Below are 21683 nucleotides of genomic sequence, written 5' to 3' on the forward strand. Positions count from 1 at the left end.
CCCTCATGAGGGCGCTATTGAATGTTTATCATAATTAATTGGATGAGCAGGTGCATACGTGCAGGTGCATGCGCTGCGTGTTACGTGCCGCGCCGAAGACGCAAAGATTGGTCCTCCTCTGCACATGAGACATGGGCCGCATCTTCCGATCATTGGTTGCTATGCTGTTTATGCTAATGATGAAGAAATGATCGTCTTACAAGATGAAATTATGACAAATTGACGACATGACGTGGGAAGATGTAAACGGTGGTCCAACATGTCCAAAATATAATCGGTAAGTTTATTTTGCACCCCAGAGAGCCTTGTGGTGAAAGCAAATTCACGTGACCGAACCTTTGAGCATGTTGGGAAAAGGTGAATAGTTTGATAGCGCACAGTATTTCATGAATCAGTGACGTACGTTGCCGTGATTGCCTTATGTTGTTTTTATGCTCAGTGAAGTATTGATTGACAAGTCAGTGCAGTTCTTTGTCTTTGTTTGATATGTTTCATTTGTGAAGGTTTTGATCAATCGTGTGTTATGCATACACGCTAGGCAATCATGGCAGTATAGGCCTCTGTCCCTTGCTTTAGTCAGAGTCATTCACTGGGTAAAATGATTTAGTTGGAGGTAAAAACAGTCACATATTTGTCAATGTCATGACAAATATGATGAAAAGTGTGGCTTTTAATGAAGAATTGTTGGCGCGGCATAATGCAGTGTTTTTCTTCATAGTAATTCAAGATTATTCTGGCATTAGAGTGTGTTATCAATATCAATATTATCAATGGCACATATTGCTTTTCTTGGAGTGTTATAGCTCTTTACATTCTTTATTTTTTTCTTCCTGCTCATCAACTCTCTGTATCTATAAACTGACTCATATCGACAGTGATTCAGCAAGCAGGTATTGAAAAAAATGTTTAAAGGGAAGAAATGCAGCTGCCATCAAAAAGCAAGTTTCTTTTAATTTTTTCTCAAATAGATGAGCGGATGTCATTCCCAGTAGATTCCGTCAAGCACCCACCCAAGAAGTTGAAGCCACTGGATGCCATGGCCTCCACCCAGAAGCTAGAGACAGTGGAGCTGCACAGCCTGCACCTGCTGGGGAACACCACCCGTCTGCCACCAGTGCCAAAGGCCACCACGCCCACCATCCGCCTGTCGGTGCCCCCACCCGGCCACTTTTCACACCATGGGGTGGACATTGTCACATCGGATCATGACGAGGCGTGCGGCGGTTTGGTCAATACAGGATACGTTTCAGATGGAGGAGGGGCTGTGTCACCCATGCAGCTTGAGGGTTTGGCTAGTGGCAGTAAGTACTAAGTTCCTTTTTTCCTGCCTGTTGGTTTGCACTATTTGTGTATTAGTGAGTATGTTCATTCGCTTGTCTACATATTCGTACCAATCTACATGCGTGTTTATTCCAACTTTCTTGATGTGACTAACTAACCCTTAACCCTGCCTTCAATCGCATCACGTCTTCTTATTGTGCAAACCCCAGATTTTGATTCTTGCAGTAATTTTGACACCATTGTTATGCAAATTGGACAGACTGTTCTTGTGAAATGTCCGTTATAGACCAAAAGTGAGCCGATGCTCAAGAGAATGTGAAATACAAAAACTTAAACTAAACCCTTTGTTAGATGGAGCTAAAACTTCACACACCTACACTGTTAACCAGCGCCTTTTACATTTATGCCCACTTCCAAACATATTAGTCACGAGATAGCTGAGATCTTGCAGATGGTGATGGAATCACCCTCTCCCAAAGTTGCGAGATGGGGAAGATAAACCCTCTAGGGTTAGAGATATACCTCACAAATCAGCCAAATTCATCCCCAATTTTGCATAATTTCCTTATATTTTAAATAGCTCATCCCAGCAACTGAAAACACAATTTTGTTGAGGGGCAAAGAACATTCCATGTTTGTTTAGTACACCTTGTATAAGCCTTGGTTGAAACAGCCATTGATTTGGACAGCTGTGGCTTTTCACCATTATGTACTAACGTTAATTTAAACCAGGGGCGTCAATCAAGTACCTGACATGGATATGACTATGGGCTGTATAACATATCCACAAAGCTTCCCCAGATGAAAGTTCTCATTATGCTAATGAAGTGTGTCTTGATTCTTGACTTTTTTGCTCCTCTACAGAGCAGAGCAGCCTAAGTCATTTGTCCTCAGACCGGGATGGCGTAATGAGTACTTTGTCCACAAGTCCTTGCCCATCAAACGGCTCAGTCATTGATTCTGTCTTCAGCTCAACTGGGGATCTGATTCAAGCAGCGAAACCCACTCGGAGGTAACATTTTGGCAATGAGTGGTGGTCATAGGAATACTTTTCTTCCATATTCGTAATCAGTCATTAAGAGTTTGGAGTATTAAAGGAGGTAACTCAAAAATTCTTTGCCTGTTTAGATGTTGGATTAATGTGCCTGTCTACAGTTGTGGCTGAGAGAATTTGTGTACAATGGTGTAACATACTGTTGTTAAAGTCAAAACCTTTTTATGACAAACCCAGTGACTTGGGATAAGGAAGCCGTATATTTAACTTTAGAGCTGGTTCGAGTTCAAACTATAATTTGCCTCTTACTGATGCATGAGTCACAGTGCAGTCCATCAGGAAGGACTCTAGTCAAAACGATGGTTATGCAAAACAACTGACTTTTTTGAAATGGAGATAATCGTACTCATTTGCTTACGATGGCAGTGTTCTATCTCACCAATGCATTGCATCAATACAAAACAAGGTATCAATAATCCTCTAGACCAGTTCAACCACATAAGTCAAAGTATTGTTAACATTTGTTGCCACTCAAACTTGCCCTTGTTTCTAGAGACTGAGACTGAAAATGGAATCAAGTTACATGTACATGTCCCTCCGTCTTAAAACTGTCCCAAATTTCACACTGTGATATTTTCATATCAAACACCACAGGGGTCAGGTACACTCCATGAATGAATCTCTTGGCCTTCCACATGCCGCTGAGATGATGAACAAGCGTTTCAGTCTCCCTGGCTCCATGGACCATCTTAGTCCCATCTCTGCCATCCTGCCACCGGCGATGGCCGTTGGCAGCAACAGTCACTCCGTGGCCACCCGGACCTTGTCCCTGCAGAACCCGGACCTCCTTAACTCCTCCCAGCTGATGAAGAGCTCGCCTCGCAGCGGCTCCCCATCGCTGCGGACGGGTGGCTGGTTCCAAAAGCGACCCTCGGCAGTCAGCTCTATGAGCAGTTTGAGTGATGTGAGCTGCATGAGCAACAGGTTGGATTTTGCTTGTGTTGGGGGGTACAGGGCATGGTGAGGAGGGGATGTTTCACTGTCTGCCTCATTGGTGTGTGCAACAAACATTCTAAACCCTTCATAGGCTGTGTTCACCTAGTTAATGCAAATTATGATTTAAGTTAGAGCACTTCAATGACATTTTTCACCATTTTGCTCTCAGAATGGACACTGCTTAAGGGTGCACAGTTCAGGCTCGTATTGTCAACTTGATAATATACACTATTCAGACATGAATCCACAAGTCACTGAACTGGCTGAAATCACTTTGCCCTATTTACTTCCTTACATCTGTTTTTCCTCCCTTAAACCACCCAAATAATCTATGGTTTTCTGTAGACACCATTAAATGAATGTAATGTAGTACAGATGCAGATGGGTTAAGCTTGACTGTGCTATGTTCAGACTAATTCGCATGTGAAACTTTGCTCTTGCCAGCAGACCTCAATACAAGCCCTCATTTTGACTTCATTGCAAGTGAAGCCCATTCGTTTTGATTTTAATTATCTGGTGATGCTATATCAACGACAGAATCTGTTACAATTTCCATCCCCAGCTTGGACGAAGATACTGTTGCTGCTAACACCCGTCAGAAACTCCAGCATCTTGTCAAGGCCGTCACTAAGAGAGCAAAGAAGGCAGGACGCAATGAGGTCACGCCCATCTCCACCGTCTCAGCCACGCTCGCTCCTCCAGGTATGAAGCCAAAGATGATTATTCACAATCAGAAGTATTACCATATGTGGACAGGCATTATATCACACACCTGGCGTGTTCTGACCAATCACAAAGTCTTTCCAGCATGCTGCAAAAGATTGTAGGTGTTTCCATGGCGATAAGAAATTCATCATTGCCAACTCAAGATATGCAGTGTTAAAGTTGATGAAAAATGTGCCATTTTACCTTGGCTTGAGCCAAGCTGAAAAAGCAGTCAAAATGTGCTGGGTGTGGACATAATGGCTCGTGCAACTATAATAATACCCCTGACTGATTTGGAATTGTCAATCACCATGTAAGTTTGCACTGTGGATGGTTTTTTGTAAAGACAAACAGGATGTACCTAGAGAAAGCGAGCACTGTCAACAATTTTCAGAAATTGGTATTTTTTTCACAGACGTTGCATTCAACACTTTAGGTTTTAGTGTGTAGGCCAGAGTGTCTTAAAAATTGGCAGATATCCTTCTCCAAAAAAATGGATGGACTTTATGGGAGGGATTGTCTTTCTGCAAAATCCCCAAGATGACGCAAAGAATACCTTGTTCATCCACTTAGATGCAAACAACATTCTCTCAATACTTACTTTGCAGTTGTCCACAATATCCGCAAGCGGCTGGACTCGTTTGCTCCCAGCAGTGCCACAGACGTCACCACAGAGGTCCACGTCAAGAAATTTGGCTGCTGTAGGGTCCTTACCCTGCGTAACTGGTTAGCTAAATACACCTGCCCGGATGCCATTGATCCAACAGGTAATTGTGAATATTATGATCCTGGGTTATCAACCGTCCCTCCTCCCAGGAGCCATGACCTTGTGGATGGGGAAGTATTGTTTGTGATTTATAAAGAGATGTCAGACGTCTTAAAATCCGTTGTGAAGACCATGTCCAAATTACATGGCTTCAGGTCCATGAAAAATGTCTGGAGCCACTAGCCAGCAACTTTCATTGGCATAAATGTTATTTCTATCCATATAAATTAAGTAGTTCAAATGTAGTCTTAGTATGACTTCACAGCCACACATAGGCTTAAAGACTGGTTGTAAACATGACTCCCAATTTAAAAGAAATTCATGTCAAATCCCAGCTTTCAACAATGTAGTAATTAATGTTAGAACTAAATAATTGAACTCTCCAAATACTTAATGAGAAAAAGCAACAGTAAATTTTTAGTTTTGGAGAGAGATAAAAAGTTGAAATTCTGCCCAAATCATAAATTAAAATGCTTAAATGTAGATTACAGCTTTAGAACTGAAATAAATAAAACAGTGGGTTTAGGCCTACTAGAAATAAGCAATGCGGAACAATACTGTGAAAGGAATATAGAACTTACATTACGTGTTGCACCTATATCACATTTATTTCCATGGGCCTGATTGCTTCACACAGATCTTGATCAGTGATCCCAACGCTGGTTGGCTCTATCGATTAGGTGGGCTATGGTGTCTGTGAACCAATGTCGGATCATTCATGGGGATCCAGATCTACATGAAACAAACAGGCCCTTTATGTTCCCCAGGTCACTAGGTAAAATATTCCTAGAGTGTCACAGTTGCCTCGTGTAACAGATCAAATTACAATTATTTTGTTACCTGCTCGCATAAAAAGGGAAAAGTCTCTAAATCAAATTTGGGGAACAAAAGTTTTCTACTGTTACTCAGCCGTCAAGTGACAGACATTCTGTGGGAGCAAATCACATTTGGTTTTCTCCAATGTGATGAGGCTCTTTCAAGTTTTGGTGAGCCATATCTGCACATGTGTAAGAAACAGATCAATTTTTGAGTGGTGTTCTGGCTGTGCTAGTATGATATGTATATGTGTGGGAAGTAATATGGAAAGAAGGGTTTATTGAAGGGATTTTTTCTATTTGTCTTGGCTAGGAGGCATGTGGCTGACCTGGTTGTTTCTCGTCGCCCTGGTTTTCATCTATAATGCCATCTCCATCTTCCTGCGAGCAGCCTTCCACGAGGACACCATCGGGGCAGAGACCACCTGGCTCTACTTTGACTACCTGGGCGATTTCATCTACTTGTTGGACATCATTCTGCACACCCGGCTGCTGTACTTTGAAAACGGTCAGATCCAGGTGGGTAGGCGCAGCAAAGGGAATGTCCTGACTTCAAGATTCCTGTGCCCAATTTAAGTTCTTGCTCAGTAAATTTAAGTGCTGAGGAAAGAACCATACACTGGCTGTGTATATCATATCACGTTTTGTTTATTAACCTATGTGACATGTATTTTGGGCAAAGCTAACGAAAAGATTCTACTTCCAGTGTCTGACCTGCCCTATTTTGAAAGCAAAGGTATTGGGGGGGATTTGAATAGAATGAGAGAATGACCTCTGGTCTTTGTAAAACAGAATATGGTAAAACCATATCGGTTACCAGTGAATAGTAATTGTAATTTCAGACAATGTCAAATGCCTCTGTTATATGTAGCCAGTTAACACTTAACTGCACACTGAATTGGCATACAGGTGAAAGACTGCTAAACCAAGATATATTTCCACTTGTCTATCCTGTATTCATCAGATGGCATGTAATTGAAGCAGAACTTTTTGGGCCTAAGTAAACTTTTCTGTGGTTAGTATTACCTCTAAATTGGGCCCCGGTTTGTGTCAAATTCCTACATTTAGTTTGTCAAAGAAAGTGTTATTTCTGAGGTCAAATCACAAATCAGTCACAAGTGAAATTACTGGTCAAGTAAAAGGGTTGAACAGTGGCAATAGAATGCCTTTTGTTACTGGTCATTTGAACGTCATACAACTTATACTGGATGACTTGTCATTATCTTCCCAGCTGTTGTTTTTAAAGGAAGAAGTCATTTCAAAGCAACACCTTTTCCCAATTTTGCCTTCAATGGAACATGCCTACAGATGCAGAAAATGGACAGTATTTTTGTCTTCTTTTTCTCACTTCAGAGAGACAAGGTGTTGATGAGGAAGCATTATACCAAGAGCTGGCAGTTCAAGGTACAGGAATGAAAATAATATTCCCACTGTTTCACGTGAAAAGTTTGGCAAGTGTATTTGAAAGTATAACTTATAGTTAACTGTCATCTCAATAGGCTAGCTATTGTACAGGGTGTCCCAGAATAATTAGAACCCAACCTTGCTCAACATTGAGTGTTTTTGTTGCTCATGAAAATAACTGAGATCTGCTTTAGTTCTTGCAATAAACACCTTTGATGCACTGGCCACAGAATGGGGGGAGGCTGGTGGCCCCCCCCACCTTTGAAAAGGTAGTTATTTTGCCCCCCCCCTTCATAGGCCTACCAGCCGTTGGAGGTTCATTGCAACGTCATAATTGTATTCTTTTCAGTCTAATGGCTGGGGCTTCCCCCCCTTCCCACTCTTAAAACCATTCCGTCGCTGTTGCTTTGCCATACTTTTTGTTTTCCTGAGAATTTTAGATCGTGAAAAATTATTATTACACCTGATTATACAAGAGGCACTGTTTTCAAAGTTTCAAAAAGTCAGAACAGGAATTCGTTGGGCACATCAGCCTTCCAATAAGTATAATCAGTTTCCCAAGCAGAACACCGAACGTTACTTTGTCAAGCACATACGCGCAGGAGAATACTCCAGTGAAACAGTCGAGCGGTCCACCAGTTCATTTAACCGATGCAATTTACCATTTTCTGCACATGTTTTTGCATTTGTTGAAAAATTAAAAGTGGTGTATTCGTCAAGCCACTTGTCTGTAAGAGCCAGTGCATGATTTAGTTGTGTCTAAGTCAAACAGCACAATCTAAAATTTGTTGTTATGTTCACTCCAAGTGTTTCTGTTTGTCTTAGTCTGTCCTGGATTGTCTGTGTTCGCTGTAAGGTCATCCTCAAAAAGCCTCAGCTTAAGCAGTTTAAGCACAAAGTTTCCTGTCAGAAAGTGGTGCGTTTCTTGAGCCATTTGAATGTGTGAGCGAGTGTGAGTATGATCAGTGTGTTGGTTGTACAGAATCTACAGTTTAGCACATGTGGAGGACATATATGATACATAATCTCAAACCCTGTAAAGTTCCTCCTTTTTTTGGCTGCACAGTTGGATGTCCTGTGTCTAATCCCCTTGGATTTCATCTACTTTGCCATTGGCATCTTCCCAATCCTTCGTCTGCCTCGTCTGCTCAAGCTCCACAGCTACAATGAGTTTGTGCAGAAGTTTGAGAACAAGTCCAAGTCAGCCAACATATTCAGGTTTGCAGTTCAGGAGCCTGAAGCTGTAGTCATAACTTTGAGACAGAGAGGGTAGGGGAAAATAGATATAGAGAGATGGGAGAACTGATTTCTACTAATGGAAAGTTGACTTGACAGTTTTTCACCTAGGACCCTTTTCAGAAATAGGACAGCCACATACATTTACCAGTGCTGAAATCAAATGCTAATCAAGTTCATTGGTTATACCTTACAAAATGGGTGTTTTATTTCTTCAATACATTAGAAAAGTGACATACTCAGAGATGTAGACACTCGAGTCACTTGACTTGGACTCACATTGAACTTGAGTCGCTATTTTTTTGTTTCCTTATAAGTATACACTATTTTGGAAATGCAATTGTGAATAAAAATGTTTTAGAAATGTTTCAACAGATAATTACCTAATCCCATATTGCTGTGGGATTACATAAAAAGTCAGTGAAGGCCTTTAAATTGGTGCAGTGAAGATGGGTGTCACTTCCTGGAAATGGAAATGTACCGAGTGAGAACACGGTGTACTTTGATGCTACCGATCCTTCATAAAAATAAAAATTACTTGGTTCTCTAAAATATGCGTGTGTGGAGTACACCCAAGTCCACTCGGGACTCGCTTTGTGGTGTCGTTGATAATATTTTCAAAGTCTGCCTGCTTTTATATTTTTGGGTTTTTTTGTGTGTAACCTTTTAGGGTTGTGAAAACCATTGGCTACTTGCTGTACATGATCCATCTGAATACCTGCTGCTACTATGTCATTTCCAGTTGGGAGGGGATCGGCAGCAACGAGTGGGTGTACAATGGTGATGGCAATGCGTAAGTACTGGCGAGGCTTTCTCAAGCATGGAAATCAACTCAGTCACTTTCATCTAAGTGCATGTACTATTGGTAAACATAATTCTTAAATATCGTAGGCAGTTCTCGGACCTAAAGGATATATTTATGCAGTAGTGTGCAATAAGACATATTCCTAAACTTTGCACAATTAAGGCACTCCCATGTGAGTCCATATATCACATACACACAGACCAGTCATAAAAATGTTTGCTGTGCGTCTTATGATTTTTAGAAAGAGGCTGTCACGGTATAGTCTTTCATGGAAGTGCAAGGTGTCAAGCCAATAAAATAGGTAATTGTGTGTGATACTCTCTTTGTCATGTGATGGCTGAGTTTAGGTGTGTTACTTGTGTCTAATACCATGAGTACACTTGTGAATGCACGGGGTACAACCCATAGGTAAGCAAGAATATAATCTCAGTCGAACTTTGAGTATACTTGTGTATCTCTATTTCATGATGACAGAGAGGTAATCGTTGACCATTAATTTGCACGATGTGATCCAAGAGCAATGGGCATGCACATTTTCCTGCACCTTAGAGTATTAGGAGGGTAACACATGCAAACTTGGCCCAAGGGACAGAATCTGTGGGTAAGGTATTATATGTTTGCCGCATCAAGATCAGAAATCTTAACTCACGTTCTAGTGCCAATTTTTTTTTTTCTTCTTTTCTTGACCAATTTGTAGCTACATACGTTGCCTGTACCGAGCAACAAAAACTCTCATCACCATTGGCAACCTGCCGACCCCCATCACCACATTTGAGTTCTTCTTCATGAATATGGATTTTATGGTTGGCGTCTTTGTCTTTGCCACCATCATTGGACAGGTAACTGTGCTCTACTCTGCAATGCAGGTCATATTTGTCAACTGGTTTCAACCAATCATGCTGTCCCTGGATTCTCACTGTTTTGGCAAAATGGTCAGAAAATATTTAGGTAAAAGTCACACAGAAGCAGGAGATCAAAATATAAATGCTTCTGACATAACACGTATGTCTTGTGCTAGATTTGGAACCACACTTTCTGCAGATAGGCTTTTGCTCAGTGGCATATTTGACAATGAGGATGACAGGGTGGGCTGTAAAATACAGCAGTCCCATTTTCGTGGAAGAAGTTGTGGGCGAAATGCACGAAATTCCAGGAGGATGAAGCACCCCATGGAAAGGAAATCTTTGAAAGAAAATTATTTCACACATGAGAGCTCTAACTGAAGACATTTATCCCTAGATGCGAGACATTGTGGGGGCAGCAGGGGCGTCCAAAGGTGCTTTCCGCCGGCGTATGGACAACACCATGTCACTGCTGAAGATCTGGAAGATCCCAGAGAGCGTGCAGAGGAGAGTGCGTCTGTGGTTTATGTACTCTTGGGATCGGAGAGAACTCCTTGGTAAGCACATAGTAGTTTATAGATACTTGTTGATTATTCAAGTAGAAGGTTAAATTCATGATTCATAAATACTTGAAACAGTCTCCCTATTCAACAACATGCACCTTGACCGTGTATTGACATTTGATAATGCCCGCTGAGAAGTGATAATGCCCGCTGCGTAAATCATGCACTGGCACCTGGATTTAATCAATTCATCAATTCTGATTGGTCAAGAGTCTTGAGTGCACGTGAGTCAATTGGACAATCTGCACAAGGAATATTCCATAAAATGGACGGGGCGTTTTCGAAAAAATAAAAGTAAAATTCTAGAACAAAATCACTGGAAATCTGTCATATATTGACTTCTTTTGACACCCTGCCTAAAAAGGTATTTATGAATGGGAATAAATATGTGTTTGGCCGGTCTTAAGCTATCATTTAAGACCAGCTCAGGAGAATAAACCAGATTAATGCCCGAGCCACAAGACCTGCCAAGCACATATTTATTCCCTTATTAAAAGACTCCTTGCAGCTGGCACTAGCAGTGAAAGTGGGTGAGCCAGTGCCCCCCCCCACCTTTTTTTACTGGGAGAGGGAGCAGGACATGGCCCCTCCCCTTTTTGCAGATCTTATGATGGGATGGGGCATAATGGATCGGCCTATTAATGGCTGATACTTTAAAAATCATTCTACTGCCATTGGAAGATAGTACTTGGTAAGGGTTTCTTTGAAGAAGAACCATTGAAAAACATGAAGTGAAATCCCCCTGTTCGTACTTGATAATGTCATTGACAGTCTTCTTAAAATAGGTCTGTTATATTTGTGTTCTGGGAGTAAGACCAAAAGAGGCTGACGGAAGTGGAACACCGAAGGTGCATACCCAATTTCTCCAATGAAAGAGAACATGAAATTGTTTTAATCATTTACTTAGGTATTTTTGTCATTCTCACAGCATGACAAAGAAAGGCAAGGAACAGCAACAGTATAAATACGTTGGTCTGAGGACCTGCTGCTCCAAATAAACTAGACTTGAGGTCATGTATGATGGAAGTACTTAATATGAGGTTTTGGGTAACACTGTGTGAGCAGCTCCATTTTGTGAGTGTGTTTTGTTCTGAAAAGAACCGGAGAGTTCACTCTCCATTTTTAAACATTGTGCTCTGTTTCTCTTCATTAGAAAGTGATGAAAAAAATGATTGGAGCACTCTGTTTGAAATGTTGAGTGAAAAATCCACTATTTTTTTTGTCAGACCCTTACACTCTCAGAAAGGAGAGTTGCTTACAAACCTTCTTGCATGAAATAAGCTGTTAACGATCCGTCACGGGCCTCTTCATCATTTATGATTTTCGACAAATGATTGCTTAAAGTCTATTTTCTTCCTTATTTGTTTAGAATTGTCATGCAAATATATGACAAAAAGCATATCAAAGTAGTAAAAAGTCAGATGCTCTCAAGTTTGAAATGTCAGAATCTAAATTTGTCAGTTAAATATTTCATTTAACATTTATTTCCTTCTTTCAGATGAGAAGGAAATCATGAAGAATGTACCAATCAAAATGCAGACAGACATTGCAATCCATGTTCACATGGACACTCTCAGCAAAGTCTCCCTGTTCCAGGTAATTTGCTCTTTCCAGATATGTTTCTGCTCATTTTTTTCTTGAACACTGGATGGTTAAATCGTAAACTTAATAAAGTGTCACCATAATTATTTGATTCGATTCTTTATTCATCCCCGCAGGGAAATTCTTTTTCTCGCACACAAAATTACATAAAATACAGCGTTACATAAAATAAAATTCAGGTTTATCCAGCTCATTAAAATACCAAAATACAAATACAAATACATTAAAATACAATTCAAATTCGTCCAACTCATATACACTCCCTAGCAAGACAGACAAAATACACTCCGATCACATACAGATTAAAACCATATCGAAAATCCCCTCCCAAAACTCAGATCCACGTTTAAAATTATCATGATAATATTTAATTGCACGTGGAACAATGTGTCACTAGAGTGCAGACAGTTTTCAAAAGAGTCATGTAAAATTCTTCAAATTCACATTTTTGACATGTGGAATGCGGCCTGGACCCCCCCCAAAAAGGAAGAAACTTAATTACAAAGTTTACAAAGAAATCATTTTTTAACATAATTAAAGCAGATTAAGAAATTGTGACTTGTGAGACACTAAAGTGAAAACGTGTGCTTGCGCTGTAACTGTAACTAGATGATATGTGGACAATTGGATATGGTGTATGCCAGCCAAGGATTGCATTTATTTCATTTGAAAAGCAGTTTCCTCAGTTCCTTTGTTGTATGAGGCAGTCCATGTGTGCATGGTATCTTTGTTTTTCAGAGGTAAAAAAATGGGGGGGGCTTAAGTCCCAAGTCTCCCCACCCCCCCTCAGGTGTGCCCGTAGGGAAGGTAGACATATTCAAATCAGTAATCTTCTGTTTCTCATCTGCATTTAGGATTGTGATAAGATGCTGTTGCGCGATCTGGTGTTGAAACTACGACCGGTACTCTTCCTGCCTGGCGACTACATCTGCCGTAAGGTAATGTGAAGAGCAAAATTACACACAACACCAAACCCAGGTTCATTTGATCATGTACAGGTGCTAATGCAGTCTTGAGATTGTGTCAGAGATCAAGAGTAAAACCTTGGAATGTCCAAAGTCACCTCTGTATTCAAAGTCAGAGACTGGTCGTTTTGTCTGGGCAACGTCTACATGTAGTGTGTGAGTTTTTAATTCACGGTTGTGTTGGCCCCTTTATACGTGGGTCAACTCATATAAATACAGCCATCCAACAATGAGCCATTAACTGCAGCAGCACTGCACTGATGCACACTTTGTTAAACCTGATCTTATAAATACATTTTTGAGTAAGGGAATACATATGCGCTTGGTCAGCCTTGAAAGTTCATTTAAGAATGGATCGAGAGAATGGATGCTGATAATGCCCAAGTTCTGTGGATGGGACATTAACAGCATCTGTGGCCAAGTACATTTTTATAATCATTCAAAAGTACCTTTTGAGTCACAAAGTCACACCAAGTTTAGAAAATAATAAATCTGCAGTGGTTTTGTTTAACAATTTACTTCCATTTTTTCAAATACCCCACTAGCCATATTGTGGTATGTTTTGCTCATAAGTAGCTGTAAACAGTCTCCTTATGTGGAGATTAGCATGCATGTTGCGCATACTGGGTGTGTTAGCATACGGCCAGCCACAGCATTATCGAAGGTTAAGGACCAGCCACATGACAGGCTCTCAACCAATAGGAGGGCTATTACTGTCTTAGGTATTTATGAATGGTTATTATATGTCACATCATCTTTATCAACTCAGTAACCATATCTCTGGTTTCCTCAACAGTTTTTTGAATTCATATTGGGAAGACGTTTATCTTATGTATCTTCAAGCTGATCAATTTTGTTTACAAGTGGCACGCTTTTGAGCCACTAGCATTGTGCATCTTATTTGACTTTGTTTCAGGGTGAAGTGGGCAAAGAAATGTACATCATCAAAAATGGGGCCGTGCAGGTGCTCGGTGGACAAAACAATCGAACTGTGCTGGCTACACTGCATCCAGGGAGTTACTTTGGAGAAATAAGGTACGCAAAAAGATTTCCTTGAATTTAGAAATTCCATACATTGTTACCTCCTTTTTGTTCGTTGCTTACTCTTCTCCTCTTGCAACCTTGAATGTGTCCCCCCCTTTCAAAGCAATCTCACCCCAATTGTTCAAAACGGAAGGGTTGAATCCATAAGTGCGGTCGGGGACCACTCTGTGGAAGTGTTGAATCCAGCATTTTGAATGGTCAACATTTGAATATTAAATTCAACAGGTATGGAGATTATTCTACAATTTAAGTGTTAATTCAACATTTGAAATTGAAATCATTGAATTCACATTTAAAGTGTTGAATAAACAGGATTTAAAGTTTTTAAAAACTGGATTTAACATGCAAAGTGTTGAATTCAGTCTTTTAAAAAGTGGTCACTGACCAATCTGTTCAGCCAGAGTCTGAAATAAGGTTTCCAGAAAACTGGTTGTTTTATTGGCCTCGTTAGGCCTATGTATTCTACCACTTGTGTGCCTCTGATTGTAGTTATGATGATGACCAGTGTACATGATTCAATGTCACCGTGTATTTTTGACAGCTTGTTGAGTGTTGGATGTGGTAACCGCCGCACTGCGGATGTGTACTCTCCTGGCTACTCCAATTTGTTTGTTCTTGACAAGAGGGTCCTGCAAGAGGTTGTCACCAACTACCCAGATGCACAGGAGAGTCTCAAGAGAAAAGCAAGGTACCTGCTCATATGGTTGTAAGATTCATTAATCATCTTAGCTGTTTGTCAATCTGCCTGTTTTCGGTACTGTCCATGTTCCATTTTAAGTGTTGCCGACTCTTCATTGCTACAGCAACAGATCTGGGTAGTATTTGCTGGAAGAAGCTTATGGGATAACCATTTTAACTGGTTGTGCAGTGCCAGTCCATGAATTGGGATTATTTGATGAACATGTGAAGCACGTATTTCATGCTCTCCTTTATTGGCATGAGGTGTGTTCAGTGCTATGTTAATAACATGTACCATTTACTGTTCCATCACCAAGCCCTAACCCCACAGACCCTATTGCATATGGATGTGTGGCCTGCTCACAATAGTATGTCGGTAGCGGGAACAGTTTTAAACTTCCTGTGAAAGTTATTCCCCCGGGGTGCATAGTATAAAGTGTCAGCAAACAAGTTTCTACAGAATGTGCACAAAGTTTCGGGCAGTGAAATGCCAAGCATATGTCGTGTATACAGTGTTCATATTTAGGTAAGGTATTTCAAGGAGGCCTGGGGTGCATTCTGCTTACATGAAGGATGCCAAGGTTGCCTACACTCATGAACAATTCCCACGAGAGATTTGTGCAAACAAGTTATTTTACTTGTTATATGAGTCAAATGCACCTCTGACACTAGTTTGTTGAATGCTCAGTGTGTTTTCCTCCTCCCTCAATATCAGAGAGATCTTAAAAAAGAACCAGGCCAACGAAAACATGGGCAAGAAGCGGCGGGGCAAGTCGCTTATTGCCGAGTCCATCCTGTTGAAGGATAACAACACGGAGAGCAAATTCTTCAATGCCGTGCTGGAGGTGGCCCGGGCCAACAAGATTGCCAGCACCATCCTGAAGGGGTCCTACCGCAGCGGCCTGAACGAGATCCCAGACGAAATCGCCCACTACTCCAAGTCAGACATCTCTTCAGATGAGCTCATCTTTGGAGGAAGAGCCCAGCACAAGAGGAAAAAGAAGTGTTAGTTGACTTGAGACATCTGACCTCATCAAATACTTTGGGTTTATAATCTGTTAATTCCACAGTTATGTTTATACATATAAACATACAATATGTTTATACATATTTGGAAACAAGAATCAATTCCAAAAGAGTTGGTTCTTTAAATTTCATATTCGAAGAAAATTCTCTTTTTAGTTGGTATATACGTAGAAGCACTTGTTTTGGAATATTTGTAAAAATTTTCAAATTCTTAGAAAGCAAATGTGATGAATAACTAATTAGCCTAATTAAGGTATGGTGGATACAATTTGAGGGCACTTTTTGGTTTGGATAAGGTCTGTACTCCACTTTTATCCACTTCAATTTGTCCTCCTGTTGTGTCTTCTGTGCTTCAAAAAATAATTATACACAAATATCAAATTCACACAGCGGTTGGAATCAGCACCTTTAAGACCTTCCTGTCTTTATGATTTGTTTCCAGTGGTCAAGAGAGCCAAAAAGCACCATCACAACCCCAACCACTCCAACGAAGACTCTGAATCCCAGAACGAGCATGTCAGTGGCTGTCCACTGCAACAGCAGCCACAGCAGGCTGGCCGTCGTGAGGCGTCCCACCCGAAACGGCCCATACGTCGGGCAGCCAGCGTGACATCACCCAACCTCAAGGATCTGCATGTCATGCGGATCATTAGCAGCAAGGGCCACTCACCTCGGGAGAGTGTGGGTAATATGAACCTTCTGTGGGACAAGGAGGGTGATGGAGCTTCCCCTGGGAGGTCCAGCATGACTGGCAGCATCCTTCTAGAGGAAGAGCAAAATGAGGAGAACAGCAACCCCAAGAGAAAGCAGATTCACAAGAAGAGCAGCTCCAAGTCCAACTTTTCTGGCATAAGTAATCTTTCTATCCCCTTTCATTGTTCACATTCAAGTCACTGGAAAACAAATTCACTGATATTTAGTGGCCTGTTTCCTGGAAGAATTGGCCAAAGGCTCTGCATGGATCTATTCACTATGAAAGCAAATGGTCAGTACAGAAAAGCGCAAATTTTTCTCAAAACTGCAAGTGAAAGTTCTCATTGCAGAAACACAGGATAAATGAGAGATTAGTGTGTGGTAGTTGGCCAAACCTACAAAGGAACTTGTTAAGAAAGGTACCAGTAATACACAGCTGTGCATGCATGTCCACTTCGGTAAACGATTGGTTGAATGGGCACATTTACTGCGTTCAGTTGTACCATCATTAGTTTTATTTGTTTGATCAGTGTGCAAAGTTAACTATTTGGGATATTTTCCTGATGTGCTGGGGTAATTATGATGTACTGCCTTAATTGTTCCTGAGTGTCACATTAATGCATGTGAGTTCACTTTGTGAAGTTATATTTTCATGTTGCCATAAACACAACTGCCAAGTGTTCTGACTGCATATGATGCCCTATGATGGAGACAAACAAATTTTGAATTTACGTATCAGCCCCAATCGCCCATGCATGCTCTTACAGTCAGATACTCTTAAAAGTGCACATAGGTATTCTCTGATGAGAAGACCAGATACTACTGATGTGAAACAGAACCCAGGTATTTTACCGATTTGCTTTCATTGGACCTGCAGAGGAGAGGCACCGCATGGCTCGGAGCATCAGTGATGTGGAGAGAGAGGAGAAACGTTCTCAGGAGAGAGAGCGGTCCATCCCTCCTACCGCTGAGACGGGACAGGAGCAAAGACCATCCACTGATCACTCCATGTTTGAGGAGGATGTGTAAGAATGCCTCTCCTTTCATTGGGGTTAAAATTGGTCCTGATTCTGGTAATTAGAAGATCCTCAGAGGATGTCCTGAGAAGGCCTTGTCAACTCCCAGAATATCTTTGGCATGCAAGTTGTGGGACATCCTAAAACTCTTGGAATGTCCTCTGGGGAATTTTATTGAACTTTTCAGAAGGTCCGTGAATGCCCTAAAAATCCTTGGAATGTCATCAGAAGTCCTGAACTTGAAATATGGTGTCCATGCCACCATGTTCATTCTAACCAAAGTGCTCAACTTTGTGTCAGAGTGTAGCTCAAGTGCTTTTTTAAAAAAAGTTTACGCTCTATCAGTTCTGTTAATGATAATTCATAAGTTGAAAAGTTTTAAGCAACTTGGATTTTCCTTACATGGATGTCCAAGCTAAGAGTAACTGTCCTTTGACTTGTCAGCACGCAACACTTCTCAAAAAGCTTTAAGCATCGACATAAGGAGATATAAACTAATGTTTTTAATAGTGTTTTTAAGCATTTACAGCTGCGTGCCTAGATTAAAAGAGATTGATCTTTAACAAACACAGCGCTCAAGGCCCTGCAACGAGCAGCCCACAGAAGAAGGACAGCACTGAGGGAGCAGAGTCTGACCAATCCGAGGACATAGACAATGGACTGTCCTCGGATGGAAGCAGCACCACCCTGAATGGATCTGAGGACCGTCAAAGCAAGGCATCTACTCTACAAGGAGAGGGGTATGACTCCAGCAATGAAGCCTCCACTGGCTCAAAGAACTAACCCTTGCAGCTCGGACAACTTTGCCAACACAACAGACCTTATTCTCTGGAAGGCCATTTTGACTGTTTCCCCCCCTGAATCTATCTCACTCAAAAAGAATCTGCTAAATGGGGTGGAGCCAGACTATTTAGGGGTTCTAAGGTTAAATTTTTGTTGTTCTTTTAAACGTGGCTCAAGACAATTTGATATAAATAACAACAAATTTTAAATTAGTCAACAGTAGACACTGGCATCAATATGGAATTACAAATAACAATAAATTTGTAGTTATTTTATTGCTTTCATTTTTATTCTGAGGTTCACAACACGAAAGTTATTCTAACTTTCAATTCAATATGGCCAACCACTGAATAAAGTCTATTTATCCAATTTTTATGGTCTGGAAGTGTCATATGTTAAGAGGACTTCCTAAATGAGACAATATACTTGTTTAAGTGGAAGTACAATACAAAATGCATGCCAGATACCCATGCTTTATGATTGCAATGTAGAAGCATTTACCTCTTCATGTGCTAGTGCAAAACAAACAGTTCAAACTGTCCGTTATCATCAGCAATCGACTTAGGCAGTTCTAGAGGTTTTCGGCCAATAGAGTCACCAAAGAGTTAACCTTTGTGATTAGCAATGTAAATTTAGTTTGATGCAGTATTAAATTGGCATTCAACCACTTCCAAGGACCAAAAGGACAATGAGCATCATGTTGATCAACTAGAGAAGTGTTTGGTCATCAGTGAAAATTAAACTGTAGGTTTGGTGTATGATTTACAGAATACCAGTTTTGATCACCATCGTTTAGAGTGAATCATATTTGTTTTCTCTGAGGATTTTTCAACTGACCCGCACAATCACTGATAAGGCTTTTGTGTTTGATGTATTTTGTAGTTAAAGATCTTTTATGTCAAGATGTGGGAAAAGTGAATTTCATTTCAGGAACATAATTAGAACATTGCTGGAAATCTGTTCAGTACTTCACGTGAGTAGATCTACACCCATGTCACTCTTTACACCCTTTTCCACAACAGTAGGTAAATGGTGGCATAGATTTCTTTGCGCCAGTCTTAGAAGGAGAGGGACATGCTTTCCCAACATACACATGTATAGTTTGGTGTGTGTACAAGTTAAGAGTATACCGTTCAAGATGGCACCACTCCAACCATCCACAGTTTTGACATTTTCTTGCTGGAGGTAAATTGGTTAGGGGGAGTAATCGGGCTTACAGTGCCCACCAAAATCAGAGAAAAATTACCAGTACAGCAACATGAGTGTCTCTTTTAGTACTTGTTTTGATGTAGAGGACAATCATCTTTAAGAATTAAATTCTGATGAAAGCCACTAGTTTCATTCCCGGTTTCATTCTCAATATCTGCACATTCATTTGCATGTTATTTACGTAGTCCATCACCCATTTAGCTTACTGGTTAGCATAGCTAGTTTTTTCCTTTTCCTTACATTTCAAGTTGACACAGATGTGACTCATCACTTTCCTTGGAGGTCACAAGCGTGATCCTTAGCAGCAGTTTCCCCTTTTTTCACAGCAAGCTCGGCATCCCAACTTGCACTGTACTTGGAGTGATAATTTCTTCATCTAAATTAGGCACTATAAATCAAGGGCTTGCTCATGTCTTACTCTGCATATCAAGGGAGTTGTGGCTGGGTCATATAAAGGAAAGGTTGAGCGAGTCACTATGGTGAAAAGCCAGTGGCTGAGCTTTCAGCTAATGGATTGAAAGTAGGTAATTTATGTTATGACCATGAAGCTGTGTGATTGAGCCAAATGAGCCAATGTTGTAAATATATAATATATTTATGATTAAAATAAAATATTTATGTATATCTGTTCCTCAACAATTTCATGTTTATATGAAAGAACATTAAGGTAACTTTATATTCATAGATATTTTATGTTTATATAGAGGAACAGTAAGGAAATTATATTGTGCAATATTTATCTGATACTTGATATGTTTATGTTTCACCTTGAATTAAAATCTGAGTGAGTGCAAGGTTGGTTTCAGTCATGACACCTCATAACACTCATTTAACAGCGTACATTCCCTGACATTTGTATGTGACAGTTTGAGATATTTTTTTTGCAGAAGCAGGGTTAACATTAAACACTGTTGGAAACACGGGTTTGGTGAATTACCAATGCTTGTATCAGTGTATATTTCATTGCATCCATTTACACGCTTTCCTGAAAGTTACAATATTGTACTACATTATCAAAATGTTTTATGTGCTTGCCTGACATAATATTCTACACTGTCCGTGGGAAATAAGTCATCCAGTTTCCTTGAAATTAATATTTATTTTATCATATAAAACTTTATTGTACTTCCGATTCCAGTCTTTGCATGTACGCACTTTAGCTTCTTGGACAGTTCGGTCCATTAAAGATGCGTTATTTCGGAGAGTGTAAGTGGGATTTCACTCCCAAATGCTATTGTTTCTGAATTATTGTAGCAGATTGTGTTGTTTGATGTGCAGTTATGTAGACTATGATGGACAATTGTGAAGGATGCCGTTATTCAAAATCTTCACATGTTGTCGTGTGTTTTTACTGTTGTAGGCCTACTGTATTTTTCGAAATTGTGAGCCTAAATTTAAATATACCGTAAGGTTGCTTGTACCAATTATCTCTGAAGAAATCTCGTTCGCATTGCCGAGAATTTTGTCGCCGGCAGCATACCTTGATAGGTAGGAATTTTTTTTAGGTTGAGAGACATCAAGTTTCAGTGTAGGCTTAAATGCCTGGTTTTGGAGAACAGAAAATGGCCAAACCGTATAGATATATATATTTGTAATATATCCGCATTGGGTGTTCATGGTTGTGCTGGGGGCAAAATAAAGAGCACCAGCGAAAAGTTGTCAACCCAAATTGCTACCTTTTTGTTTGGAGTTTCCAAGAACCCCTGTTTGAAGATGAGGCCAAGCTAACACGTGTGCATGCTTGTGAATGTTCTAAATCCGTTCAACACCTGTGCAATGTAATAAAGTGTTCTGCTATATACCTGTTCACATGTTTGACTTGTCACTTTTTGTTGAAAAAACCTTCAATATTTTGAGTAGGCCTAAGTTCCAAAGGTGATTAAAAGCTGACACGTCACATTTTTGTAAAATAGGGCAGGAGACAGACCACCGACAATATCTTACAGACAAGAAAGGTAAACTCCTGTTAAAAAGGAAAAATTCCTTCACATTGAAGTTTCATTTTGTACTTCATTTTGTGAATTAAATTTTGTCAATGACATCTGGCGCGATTCCTCACCACTGAGGGTGTTGTTTATAAGTTACTACAAAAACGCACACTGAAAACGTTAATCGGCGTCTATCGTTATTTGTTTTGTTTTGTTTTTGTTTTGTTTTTTTAGTTCTTTCAGTTCGGTTACTTTTGAAGAACATATCATTCAGCAATCCATCCCTCATGTCGAGGTCTTGGTAAATGAGAGCAAACCAAATATTAAATGCT

At 40.3% G+C, this 21683-nt stretch overlaps 1 protein-coding gene across 2 annotated transcripts; it reads left to right on the forward strand.

The window, feature by feature from the left end:
• The first annotated feature begins 101 nt into the window (after positions 1-101).
• On the forward strand, positions 102-21230 carry LOC110989020 (cyclic nucleotide-gated channel beta-1-like). 2 transcript variants are annotated; one of them, XM_022253083.2, is made up of 20 exons: positions 102-277; positions 969-1301; positions 2146-2293; positions 2930-3259; positions 3834-3973; positions 4585-4743; positions 5871-6076; positions 6911-6961; positions 8028-8179; positions 8868-8990; positions 9700-9841; positions 10242-10401; positions 11906-12003; positions 12864-12947; positions 13891-14009; positions 14560-14706; positions 15412-15701; positions 16165-16575; positions 17293-17440; positions 18004-21230. In XM_022253083.2, the coding sequence occupies exons 2-20, from the start codon at positions 977-979 to the stop codon at positions 18212-18214; spliced, it is 3444 nt and encodes a 1147-aa protein (XP_022108775.2). In that variant the 5' UTR covers positions 102-277; positions 969-976; the 3' UTR covers positions 18215-21230. The 2 variants fall into 2 exon arrangements, with proteins under 2 accessions (XP_022108775.2, XP_086994431.1); XM_087138305.1 differs by lacking the exon at positions 102-277 and adding an exon at positions 365-457.
• Positions 21231-21683: the final 453 nt, after the last annotated feature.

This window comes from Acanthaster planci, linkage group LG06 (genome assembly GCF_054643075.1).
Source record: "Acanthaster planci isolate LZ-2023a linkage group LG06, COTS_SCS, whole genome shotgun sequence".
Lineage (NCBI taxonomy): Eukaryota > Metazoa > Echinodermata > Asteroidea > Valvatida > Acanthasteridae > Acanthaster > Acanthaster planci.

What these genes read in the sequence shown, in the direction of transcription:
- LOC110989020 (XM_022253083.2), top strand. Translation starts at nt 977, where the DNA reads ATGTCATTCCCAGTAGATTCCGTCAAGCACCCACCCAAGAAGTTGAAG. An exon ending in TACAATGGTGATGGCAATGC is followed by an intron (nt 8,991 to 9,699) that starts GTAAGTACTGGC and finishes ACCAATTTGTAG; the next exon opens with CTACATACGTTGCCTGTACC. An exon ending in GCGACTACATCTGCCGTAAG is followed by an intron (nt 12,948 to 13,890) that starts GTAATGTGAAGA and finishes ACTTTGTTTCAG; the next exon opens with GGTGAAGTGGGCAAAGAAAT.